Source organism: Paralichthys olivaceus, chromosome 10 (genome assembly GCF_024713975.1).
Source record: "Paralichthys olivaceus isolate ysfri-2021 chromosome 10, ASM2471397v2, whole genome shotgun sequence".
NCBI classification, from domain to species: Eukaryota; Metazoa; Chordata; class Actinopteri; order Pleuronectiformes; family Paralichthyidae; genus Paralichthys; species Paralichthys olivaceus.
The window spans coordinates 12,534,819-12,548,006 of NC_091102.1; the positions used below are offsets into that span (position 1 = coordinate 12,534,819).

The 13,188-nt window shown below is 39.5% G+C and overlaps 1 protein-coding gene across 1 annotated transcript; it reads left to right on the forward strand.

The window, feature by feature from the left end:
- The first annotated feature begins 373 nt into the window (after positions 1–373).
- On the forward strand, positions 374–1,462 carry rprma (reprimo, TP53 dependent G2 arrest mediator candidate a). The gene has a single exon (XM_020089885.2). It carries the CDS (start codon positions 687–689, stop codon positions 993–995), a length of 309 nt encoding a protein of 102 aa, XP_019945444.1. The 5' UTR covers positions 374–686; the 3' UTR covers positions 996–1,462.
- The last annotated feature ends 11,726 nt before the right edge of the window (positions 1,463–13,188 follow it).

Genomic DNA, 13,188 nt, shown 5'->3' on the forward strand with positions numbered 1-13,188 from the left:
TAGGTAGGTGGGTAGGTCACAGGTAGGTAGGTAGGTAGGTTATAGGTAGGTATTAGGAAGGTGGGTTATAGGTATAGGTTAGGATAGATAGATATATAGATAGCCTATTAAACTGATGCATATACAAATATTATTATTATAAGTAGTAGTAGTAGTAGTATTTCATTAACAAGAATACGATTTTCTAGAGTCTACCCTATTATACACTGTCTCTGATACGGTATAAAAAATCACACTATTGCAGGGTTGTTGCAGCAGGTTGCACACACACACACACACACACACGCAGTACACACTGTACTGAATAGAAACATGCACAGTGCTGACACGCACGCAGTCTGGTCGTGTGGTGGCGCTCTTGTAGTGTCTGCTCTGTCCCTCGCAGGTAGAGTCAGGCTGTTTAACAGCGGGTCGGTGGATTCACTCCGCTGTGAAACTGGCAGCAGAACACATGAAACCTCCAGTAATGCGATGCCACAGCAGCTTGTTGAACTCCAGTAGAGCTGTGCTTGATGTGACGGAACTTTCTCTTCATCATCACCACCCTCCTCCTCCTCTTCCTCCTCCTCCTCAGCATCAGCATCACTTCTCACTTGATGACTATCTCTCTGAACGGGTTGTCTGCAGGCGCGTCTTTCTCCTCTGGTCCGCACTGAAAGTTTGATTTTAAACGAAGAGAAGAAAAGATGAACAACACGGGGTTCAACCAGACGCAGGGCGCACTGCTCAACAAGACGGAGGAGTTATTCTGCTGCAACTTTTCCTCCGTGGTGACTGATAATGGCTTCGTGGCTGCGGCGCCGGACGAGAGGAGCCTCTTCATCATGAGGGTGGTCCAGATCGCCGTCATGTGCGTCCTGTCCCTCACCGTGGTCTTTGGCATATTCTTCCTGGGCTGCAACCTCCTCATAAAGTCAGAGGGGATGATCAACTTCTTGGTCACGGACAGGAGACCCTCTAAAGAAACGGAGGCCGTCATTGTTGGAGCTTATTGACTGACGAGGTTGATCTTGATGGATGGAGAGATGTTGGAGACTAATCTGCCTCTTTTCACATTGGTGCGTCAATCGCCATGTAAGAGGCAGCTGAACCCTGCAGGGTTAGGGTGGCTTTTTTAACGCCAACAGACTCATGCATCTCCAAGAGGTATAGTGCGTTTTCAGCCTCAATGTTTATAAAGTATTCAACCAAGCACTGTTGTATAATTTCAGTAGATGGAGCACAATCTGTCCAAGCAGCGTCCTCTTTCACCTGCTGCTTAATTCTTCCCTCTCATATTGCTAAAGCAATAGAGAATTTAATGTGTAGGATGTTTATGTATGTTGTATGTGTTTTTTGCATACAACATGCAACATATAAATAACTGTTTTTCTCTCTGTATGAGTGTATGAGCGTGGGCGATGGAGGAAGCCCAACATGCCATGTATCGTGAAAATTGGAATAAATTCAGTATGTAATTCAAGTTTTCTCTATTTCTTACCATGAGCCCTCGCCATACCCTGTGCCAATGTCGTTCAATTCAAAAAACCAAAAGAGCTTCTGAAACCGGTTATTTCTTTGTTATGATTATATTACGGCAAGTATAAAATATATTTTAACAAAACAGAATTAACCCAATTGATCCTGACAAATTGGCATATTATGAGTTTCTGTTTAAACTGAGACCTTCTCTGTGGCATGCGTATAAGGAGCAGTGAGCGCTGAAGAAACTCCACACAAGATATTTTCCTCTCATTCATTACTGTCATTTGCGTTTTCTATTTATAGCCACGAGGTAAATGCCAATTCAATTTAAACAGCTACATTTGTTTTAGCTTTCTTTAAGCTGCTAAGAAGGTTATCAAAATATTCCACATTAAGATTTTAAATGAAAAAAGCAATATCTTTATCATCATATGTGGGCATTCACTGTCTGGGTCAGATTTGGATCAGAGCAGCATTTTACATTCTTTCCCTCTCTCCCATCCAAGCATCTGTTGTGCTCTGCTCCCAGCTAACCTGGAAGCCAACTCCCCAGGGTGAAGCCCACAGCTTCAGAAATGACGTATCTTGTCAACCCTGGAAAGGATGAAGCCACCAGGCAATATGTTGCTGTCTGATTGCCCACCTGTGCTCCGCATGCACAGCTGAGTAGGTTGAATCGACTTGTCTTTTTATTTGAAACGTCCTTCAACCTGAGTTGTGCTCGGCACAGCCTTTTTCTGTCTGGTGATGGATGACTTGTCCAGACTGACGCACCAGCCACTGCGTAAGGCCACGACCATGCTGTGTGTCCTCATGTTGGATTTGAAGAAATTGATCTTTACAAATATTGTTCAAATACTCTCGAAACTTCAACAGTTTATCTAATGTAATATTCTGTGTGTAGAGGCTAGAAGCAGCTGGTAAAGAAGGTATTGAAGGTGGCACAAACAAATCCCAATGTTAAAGAAAGAGAAATTATTTCTGTTTTATGGGTGGGACAGACCTTTCAGATATAGCCTACATGTGACGGACACAATTATGTAGAATATAATATGATCCAGTAAAGAGACAAAGAACGTTACATTTTTAAAGATTACAGATTTCAGTTGGTTGAAGCCACAGGTATTTATTAGATTGGATGTTGTGAGCTGTTTCCTATTATGGGGGAATATGTGCACCAAAAAACATGACAGCTTCAAAAATTGCTGTGTTTGTATCAACAGCTTTCTGACAGTTTCCAACAAAACTCATTTTTACAATGTGAACACAGTGTTTATAGGATGTCTTGTTATTTTTTTCAATCACTTTTTTTCTTTCCTTGTTCAAAACTCACGAGAGACTGATTAAAAATGGCAATTTAAATTGATTCTTTATAAGTAAAATCACGCTGAATAAATTTGCACTACTATATCAAGATCTTGCCACGAAGCAGATACATGGGGTTTACCAATGATGAAACATATACATCGATGTTTGCTTAACTTTCTGCTCAGGCAGAACTGATTCATTAAAGTAAAATATTAACACTAACCATTAATTTCATTTCATTTCATTTCATTTCATTACGGAGATTTGGATTTTGTTCAGAGTGGAGAAAAAACAAAGCATTCCCAGCTTTCTAAAAACAAAATAAAACTTAAACTGTTAAAATATAACATTTTTGAAGTGAGCATAGAAAAAGACAATGTACCAGGAAGAATTAATTTCTTAACATCATGACAGGAGTTTCTCGCTGCTTTGTGTGATTGCTTTCATTAGTGAATTCTGGGAATAGCTTGCAGGAAAGTGTTGTGACAGTTTAATATCCAGCAGAGAGCAATCTTCTGTCTCTGCTGCTGAACTATCGTTTGCTCATCCTGCACATTCAGACTGGATTCTGATCCATTTTTGGAGAAATTGGAGATTAAAGTTTATAAGCTGCATCATAAAAGCATTTCTCTGGGACTCTAGACTCTTTCTAGAATATTAGTTTCTCGACTGACACTTGGTGCTCAGCTCAACCTCCTCCTCGGATATTTAGGATTGTGCTGGTAGTTTTACACAGCATAAAATAAAAGCAGTAAATCCTGGGCATCACAAAAACAAAAGAAAACATTTTCATCAGGTACTGCAGTCCGGTTAAATATATATGTATACATATATAGCACAGGTTCAAACAGCATCAGCCTACTTCATCCCATGTCTAGTATATGTGAGCTATGTCCCACTGTCACAGCATCTGCAGGGTGTTGATTGTGAACTAAAAGAGGCTCCAGGTCCCTGCAGCTCGCTCTCGTGTGATCGGGTGGCGAGTGGAGGTCCAGTCAATGAACTGGATTGTGACTAAAAGCTCCAAATAGCAGCAAGGCAGCTGCAACCATCATCCCTGTTTATACTCCTACTGTCCCACAGCATCCATTCATTCTCTTCTGTGGGAGACACATAACCAATAATGTGGTATACTACTCATTTGTGGTCCTTTTATATTATGTTTAGACTGCATTGTATCTCTTATTATGAAAATAATATTTGATGCACACTGTTTATAATATATATATATATATATATATATATATATTATAAACAGTGTGCATATATATATATAACATATATATAACAGGCAGTAATTTTATGAAGGTCACCAAAAAGATTTTACATTAAAACTTCAAAGCCGTCTATGAAAAGCAGACATTACCATCCACTGTTCCCACTCCAGTCTGAACCACGCTGTTGCAGACGTCATGTGGCATCTAGATTCTCCGACAACATGGAAGTCAAGCTGTGATAAATCCATGCAGAATGGTCAGACTGATTGTGGAGAATGATTCCATCGCTTGGCATCTCTAATTCCAGTTATAGGATGAGACATGGCTCTGTTGTTACCGCTGATTGTTTCACACTCCGATATCACGGGGATTTAACATCTGAAAAATCCTGCTTCTAACACTTTTTTCTGTAATCTGTGTGTGTTGTGTGTATTAATAACTATATTTCAGCTGTGATTGGATGTCATTTCATTCTGGGTTTTGGTTAAGTACAGTTAGGGTAAAGCTGTAATATTAACTGTAAGTCAAGTCATTTGATAAACCCATTGCACGTCGCTTGCTGAGTACGAAAGAGTAGAAAGATAAATCAAAGCTGCGTTCAGAAATTCAGTTCATCAGTGTGGAGGAGGTAAAAACATGGGCTCAAAGTTTTCTGCAATGCAACACGTTATCCTACAAGACATAACAATTGTCACTGTCCTGGTTGATTAATTTGTCGTGTGTCATATTTTCCTTGCATTAAAAGATATTAAAGTTGTCACTATGTCAACTTCCAAAAGTTATATTTTGTCTGTGTAAACCGCTGTGGTTGTTTTGGCATCTGATGAGCCTTTAAAACATTTTCTGTTTGTTCAGTTGGATCATAGTCCTGAAGAAAACCACTGCTGTGCTGAACTGGAGAGATGTTCTTCAGTGAACAATTAATTAGTGAACGCAATGAAGCATCCAGCGACTTTAAGATCTAGGAGCCAGTTGTACCAGTTCTTCATAGGTTTAAATATACCCACTAATAAAATAAAATCAGCGTGAAAGGATTTTAAAAAGATTTTACAACATTATTATTATTATTAGTCTCCTCTTAGATATTTACACTATGGAATATGGTAAACAAATACACAGGCAGACGCTTGTTGCTTATTTATCATGCTGAAAGATTTGAAATTGCATTCCCCACAAAATTATTAATATTTACCTCAAATCACAAATTGTTAGTCCAAGAACAGAGATCTTTTCTAGCTGAGAAATTGCTTAAATTTGAATGATGTTATCTGATTATGGATTGATTGATGAAGTACTTCAGAAAGCAAACTTCAGATATTTCCCTCGGGTGTTTGTAGAGACCAAAACAGAGTTAAAAAAAGAAGATGTGAATATGAATTGGACAGAAACATGTAGAACTTTACACAAGCGACACAAGGCAGGGTCATTATAGATATTCAGCAGGAAGTCATTATTCACTGCAGTCATGCAAATATGTAATCAGTGCCCATACCTTAAAAAAAATAATAGCTGCGATGATGTGATATTGACCCTAAAATCCATTGTAATTCTTGTCTGAGTGTGTTTCGTGTATCAGGCTCTATTGACCCTCTCAACATGCCGCTCTCTGGCAGCTACATCAGCCCCAGCTTGGACTTGAGTGTCCCTGAAAGTGAACTATTACTTTGCTTTCAAAGGAAGGTTCTTCTATATACCATTACCAACAGAAGTGATAACCTTATCAAGAGAGCACTCAGAGCACAAATGGGGTTTCAAGTGTTTGTTTCTACACTGAAATAAACTTTAAAGGGAGCTCGAAAACTTACTGCGAGGACTGCTGCTTTCTTTTTGGTGACGGTTTGACCGACAGGCAGATACAGCTTCCTGTGCTTTCTAGATCATCTTTATCGCAGGGAAATTATTTACCACCTGAGGCCTCCCTCAGCCGCCGAAGAGCATTAGCTGACCCACAGTACATTCCATATGCTCTGTAAGCATATGCTGCCACTATCCAGCTTAACAACCCTGAGCCGAGTACAGACACCATTAGCTCTCATTTTCTAAATCCACAGAGACTTTGCAAATCACTTTTTTTTTTAATGCATAGCAGCCTGTCATCTCGTGAGTATACATTTACATACATAAGCATGTTAAGTGTGTGACAAATCATACAGTACAACATGTTTGATTACAACATATTCTACTTTTTAAGCATCTATAAGTGTTATTGTGGTTGTATACAAGACGATAAATAAATTCAATACATCATCTGATTCTTTACGGATCCCTCTGTGTATAACCTGTGGACATTTTCTCAACAGTATTTTTATTTTAAAGAATACAACATGAAAACCCCCAAAGACCCACCGGCACTCTTCTTCCTTTTATAGTTTGCTGCAGCACATTGTTCCTGACCTGTCACCGCGACTCAGGTGCATTTCAACATGTATTTTTCATCAAACTGTTGAAAAGGTCTTTCTCCTGAGACGACTGCCCAAGGAGCTCTTTGTGTTGAGCTCTGACGGGCTGCTTCAATGGTCACGAGGAAACCTTAAGACCTCAGCCCCTACGCCTGCCTCACACCAGTGTCACAGACTCATCCGCAGGTCGTGATCATCTTCACCAACAAGATCCCTCTCTCTCCTTAAAACCCAAGAGAGGCTGTCACTGACCCACGTGTTTCAGCACAGGATGACAAAGATGGGATTCTGTCCAAAGTAGAGGAGAGGATATGAAAATATTTCTTTATAATTAGTAATATTTAAAGATTTGTGGATTTTGCATCTCCATACCACAAAATAAAACATTGTGAGGCCATGTATGTTTATGATTATTATTTTCAAAAAGCACAAAGTCTTTTCTAGCTTTAATGCAGAGACCAGATCTCTTGGCTGAGCAAAGATACACTGATAAGAAGTGTTTTCCTCAGACCTGACTGTAGAAATCGGCTGTGACAGTTTGGACCTGCCTGCCAAGTAGCAGTGTCCTGTCTGCCTTGTGCGCTGCACTCCTGTGCCCCAGCTGTCAGCTGCACTCAGTCACTGTACCAGTAATGAACCACCTTTGGCTAAGACATCTTTTTCCACTACATACAGTACGTCCTCGCCCAATCATCCCCTAATCACAGCTGCATCATTTCTCTGCTTAAGTCTCTGCAGGGATTTTATGTGCAATGATACCGTTTGTCACAATTTTTTGTTTGAAAATGATTATGACAGTGAGATTTTTTTTTTATTTTTTTGTAGGAGATCATAGAAGATTCATAAATGTTTTACAGGAAATCACAATGCAGGAGGAGCACAGAGTTCACAAACTAGTGTCCACATATAGTACTAATCGTAGATAAACTGATTTGCCAGCTGAGCAAAGCATTAAATGTTTCAGATCTATTACTATACCTGGGGAATTCATGCCTAATGGTGGAGAGCCTGGTTCTGTCACAGCACATGAAAGTAACCCTGAGTGCTATATGATAAAAGCTCTACAGGGTCGTGACTTATTGAGCCTCCTCAAATTGTTTCTCGTGGTGCTGCGAGCTCTTTTTCCCTCAGGCCTGGCTCCATTATCACCTGCCTCTGCCTGCAGGTGTTTTACAGTCACATCACTGACTTCCTCCATTTACGCTCGCTGCAGCTTAATTACAGTGGAAACCACCACACTGCATGCTGGTGATCACCAAAGAGAAAAATCATTAAGTAGAAATGGTAGACTGGGAGAAATAAAAAAATGGTCAAATAATAACATCAGTTAAAGTTATATTAATGAAAACTCAGAATGATATGAATGAGTGCATACCTCCGCAAAGGCCAAACAATCATACACATCATCAATAGAAGAAAGACAATAGTTCAATAAGCTGCACCAAATTGTAAAACTCTGATCTGAAATATGTAGATCTTGTTTTTTACATGACGATCCATACATTATATTTTGGCAGAGCAACATAAATAAACAGGAGGAATTAAAAGGGCACTCAGTAGAGTTCATACAATACGTCCACCAAGGCCTAACAGTCCCCTCATGAAACCACATTAAACTTCACTAGATCCAACTATTTGGAGGGGTCTACACCACATTGCTTGATTATTTTCATAAAGATCCATATATCAATCAATAAAAGTTTTGAAAAAGGCCTTATCTCGCAATGTTAAAGAAAGAGAAAAAAAGATCCTGGATCAGCCCCCGGTCAAGATCAGCACCAATACCACATCCTTCTTATGGAAGCATATGTCCACAGCATTTAAGTCCAAAACAAATTTCCCTACAGGGACAATAAAGTATATCGTATCGTATCACCAAGTTTTTCAGTAATAGGTCCAGTAATGTTTGTGTAATCCTGCTAACTAACACACAGACAAACAAAAACTCCTTGGCAGAGATAATAAAAAGAAAAGGAACTAATTGGTCTGTATTTATATAGTAGTCTGATAATCTGCATTTAATCGTACAAACTCATACCTGTGTATCTAAACACCTTCAATATGTGAATATTCTTTTTTTACATCATGATCCATGCATACTTTTTTGCAGGGAAACCAAAAAACTGCAGGAGGAAGCTTATCTCCTTGGCAGAGGATATAGTACCACTTTCTTAATGATAATTCTGCCTTTGTGAAAGTGATCAACTTCTCTCATGTCTGACTTTATGAATTATAGTATCATATTTTACAAAAAGAAAGATTCCTTAAAGGGGAGTCTTGCTGAGCAGAGATAAGCAGTTGCAATGACTGAACAGATCTATCATGAGGCAGTTTGAGACACAAGGAGATAGAGAGAGCAAAAAGTAGAGATAAAAAAAAAAATAGGGAGATGACTTATAAAATGTTATTTCTGTGCAAATGATGTTATCCGAGCGAAGAAAAAGAGCGTCAATCACTCGGTATCAAAATCATCTCCTTCACTTCACAAGCTGTGTGTGACTTCACAGCCACTGAACAGGATGACATTCGGAAATGTCACTAATGTTACACTGCATGGTCTCAGATAGAAGTGACTGAATGGACAGCAGCTGAGCAGCCGAACAAACATTTACGGTTATTTACAGTATTTGGTCCCGTACAAGCTGAATCTGTTTTCATGTGTTATTTCACAGATCCAATCACCAAAATAACTGAATAATCAGGAGTAATTACTTTTCCTAACAACCACCATGATAACATCTTCCTTCCAGGGTTCCCTTGTTAAATTTGAGGTGGGATTCAATCCTCTTCTCTTTTTCACAGTGTTACCACTCCCATGTGGTGTGTGTCTATGTGTGTGTGTGGGTGAGACACCTCTCTCCCCTGTGGTAATACACTATAAAGTTCAGCATCACAGGTGCAGATGTGTCCATGGAGCATTGCGGCGGTGAGTGTGAAAATGACAACCCAGCCTAGCAGAGCCACACCTTACGACACAACAGCTGTCACAAAGGATCAGCATCTAGGCCGCCACACTCCAGGAGCTGCTTTCTGAAAGCCCTCTGCTGTTCTGTTGTCTTGACTGCTTATTCTTACAAATGAAAGGTCAGCTGCGTCAAACTCATGCCTCTTTGCATCAGCTCAGCCTGGCCCACAAAGCTGATTTAATGGGTTATAATTAATTGGGTATAATTTTTCACGAAAAAGATAGAATACATTCTGGGCATTTTCCCACCTGAGAGTCTGGACCACATGATGGAGAATTAAAATAAAGTATAAAAATAAATCGGATATTTCAAGCATACTGAGTTGTAATTCTATGAGAAAAGAACAAGTCATAATTAAGAAGCAAGGTCTAATATCCCAAAAATAAAGTTGTTATTGTGAGCAAAGTCATAAAAATATGAGAATAAAGTTGTTATTCAATGAGAAAATGTTTATAATTTTACATAAATAAAGAAAAAAAATATAGGAAATAACTAGCAAAGAGAACCTGTGCTGGCCAGGGCTTCACAATCTTGAACCAATCTTATTAGGGTTTTTTAGAACTACTAAACCCTTTTGAATATCACACAGATGTAACCAATGATAACCTGGCTGTCTACTGCTGCCAAACATGTATTCCTCCAAGTCTATGTGGTTCTTTCTTCAGAATACACAGTTTCTTACAAAATCTTTTCAAGTCCTGATATGATTATGTGATGCTGATGAGTCAAAAGATTAAGTCATTTGTTATTTGTGAAACCTACATTAAAGAATAACTTAAAGAGAGGCTCCACATTCCTTGTTTTAACACAGGCAACAGTGATCGCCTGATATTCCTCCTCTAAAATGACACAAAGTCAACTTACGATTTTCACTCTCATAAAATTCCGACTTAATTCTTGTAAAACAACTTATTTTTTCTTGTAATATTACAACCTGTAGTATAAAGACAATAGTCTTGAAATCACAGTTTTCTTCCCTTCAAGTGGCCCTAATTTCCCACTGTGGGATCAAGGTCTGTGGTTTCCACTGTGCGGACCAAACAAAGTAGGTGTGAAAACACCCTTAGCTTCACACCTAAAAAATAATACCTCTCTGTAGTGATGCCACCGCCTGTTCTCCTTGAACACGTCCTTACCAGAACATTTTAATCAGTAATCACAAACATTCCCCATTAACCTTTAAGTAGCCTCTTACGCTATATGTCACACATAAACTACAAACCAGAGCTCATCTAAAACACCAGTCATCCAATCAAAGATTTCAGTCATGATTGGCTCCCTCATATGGCCTCGTACCATTTACACGAGGTCTGAGCTGTTGAACCACCGATTTAAAAAGCTGAGCCTGAGTCGCCACATAAAAGGTTTCATCACAGAGCGTTGCACCTGGCGAGTGCCAGCCATGCTTTGATGTGTTATTCTGCTTTGTAACCATTAAACAGCTTCCTGGTCCCTTTGTGAGGAAATTGATTAGTGATTAAAAAAGGAAGAGGAGGAGAGGCGTCATTGTGTCAGAACAGACTCCCAGGCGTGCATGTGAGAGGGTGGGTAGAGGATGTCGACGTTAAGTCGGCTGAAACTGAAAATGCCTGACAATGCCCATGAGAAAATGGCCCTCATCCCTGCTAGTGATCAATAGAAACAGCTAGATCTCTTTAGTTAAGTCTGTCCTCCTCCTGCTCTCCATCGTCACTAGTATTGGTCTTAATACAGTCAAACTTATCATAAAGGTAATTGTTCTTCATAAACTTCATTTTTTGATCTTCATCTGTTTCATTGAAGTTTCACTAAGGAGAGTTTCAGACCTAAAGTACAAACACAAGGAACAACAGCATTCATATCTGGGATGTTATAGTTTTGGCTTCATCTCTTGATATTGGGAGGAAGTGGAGACGCACAGTCCATCTTTATTCACAGTCTATGGGTCAAACTTGTGCAAATAACACAACGTGAACATTGGCTTCCCTAAATGTCTTAACACACCTTTAAATATATGTTATAATTGATTTTAACTTACTCCACGACTGACTGGGCAGGAAAACATATCTTTTTTCCACCAGAACCTTTGTCTTCCAGTTAAATCCAAAGCGACGTGACAACCGCTATTCAAAAGCTATTTTCAGGGTGAAAATACAGATAGCACAGTGTGGATTTGTGGGCTAACATGTAGAGAAACTATGAAAATTTTGATTTTTTTTTAGAGCTGACACAAACCAGCTGGGTCTATGAATGTGCAGTGGAGTCGACAGTAATACTCTTGCATTTAATCATAAAGTGTGGAAATAGAGGTGTTTAGAGTGCTAACAGCCTGCCACACCACTACCGCTGCGAGAGCGCCATAGCTATCATTCATCTGAGCCCTGCACTCACAGCTGATCATAGCTGCTACAGCTGGTGTGCACCATTTTAGTCTGACTCCTCTGCTCCGACTCTGACCTCCTCCCCTGCATTACTCGCAGAGCTGATCACATCCCCTGACAACGCCGCAGGGCTTCACCTGACTGATGGCTCCTTTCACTACACCTCTCATCACACATTTTCCTTTCAATGCGACTTGCTCTGGTTGACTGACAAGCAGCATATGTCCTGTCCGTGTCCTTTTCCAACCTGTTTAAATCACAAATTGTCTTTGCTTATTGACAATGTCAGTTAAACATAAAGGACTTTTTTTCCCCACAGTTTCATTGTTCAGTGTTGTTGAAGGATGTTCTCACTGAGAGTTAGAAGAGAAGATTTATGACAACCTTATGTTTGTGCAGTAAGTATGAATCTACAGCCATAATGGGATATAATGGGATTGCATATAAATAGCACAACACTTTGAAGACATTACGTATGCCTTTCAAGCTTTTCACGAGTCATTTAATACACGCATCAATTAACGCCTCATTGATTAGGGTTAGGAATGGGGGGGTGTTGGAGGGTTACACCAAGACACATACAATGGTACATGAAAAAAAGAAAAATACATAAATACACACAAAAGTACACAAAAAACTGGCTTGTGATATACACACCTTTTGGTGATACCAACCAGGAAGTAGTTGATTGTTTGCTAATTTTTGTTTTTTTGGTTGAACACTGAGCCAACCCCCTGCTGGTATCAATCTCCTCATCTAACTCGTGGCAAACTAGGGAATAAGCATATTTTCCAAAGCATCCTCCCTCCATCCAGATCCAGGTTCACAAGTTAAACAGTGGGGTAACTAAATTCCATGTACTTGTACTGCATGAAAATGGTCACAAATAAAGAGACTTCCAAAAATACCCTTCATAAAATAACATTGAAATCTTGCAATGGATATTAAATGAAATTGAATAGATTTAAAACAGACTTTTTCACAAAATTGCCAAACTTAAAGTAAGGCTGTAACACCAAGATACTTGGCTAAGGTTCAATTCTCCGAGCCTGAGATATTTTGATAAAACTCTGTTAGGTATTTCTCGGTCAAGACTGAAGACCAAGGGTGACAGACAGGGCCCCAACATTACGGCAATGTTTACCCGAGAAACTCAGACTTAAATCATCCTCTGTTTTTAAATCATCTCTCAAAACTTACTTTTACTTTATATATATCCTGTAACTAACATATTAGACAGTTTACGCTCCAGCCTCTGTCTGCTGTGACTGCTGCTCTTTGGAGTCAACCTTCAGTTCACCCATTGCCTTGTCCCCTGCAGCCACCCCTCACGTTCACTCCAGTACTTTTCATGTATGAGACAGATTTTAAATCAATGTGATGAATCCATGGGATTTTCCACTGCTGACGGCCGCCACCCACAGCCTGTCACATGGTTATTTCACTGGGAGCTGAGAGGAACGCCACTGTTTTA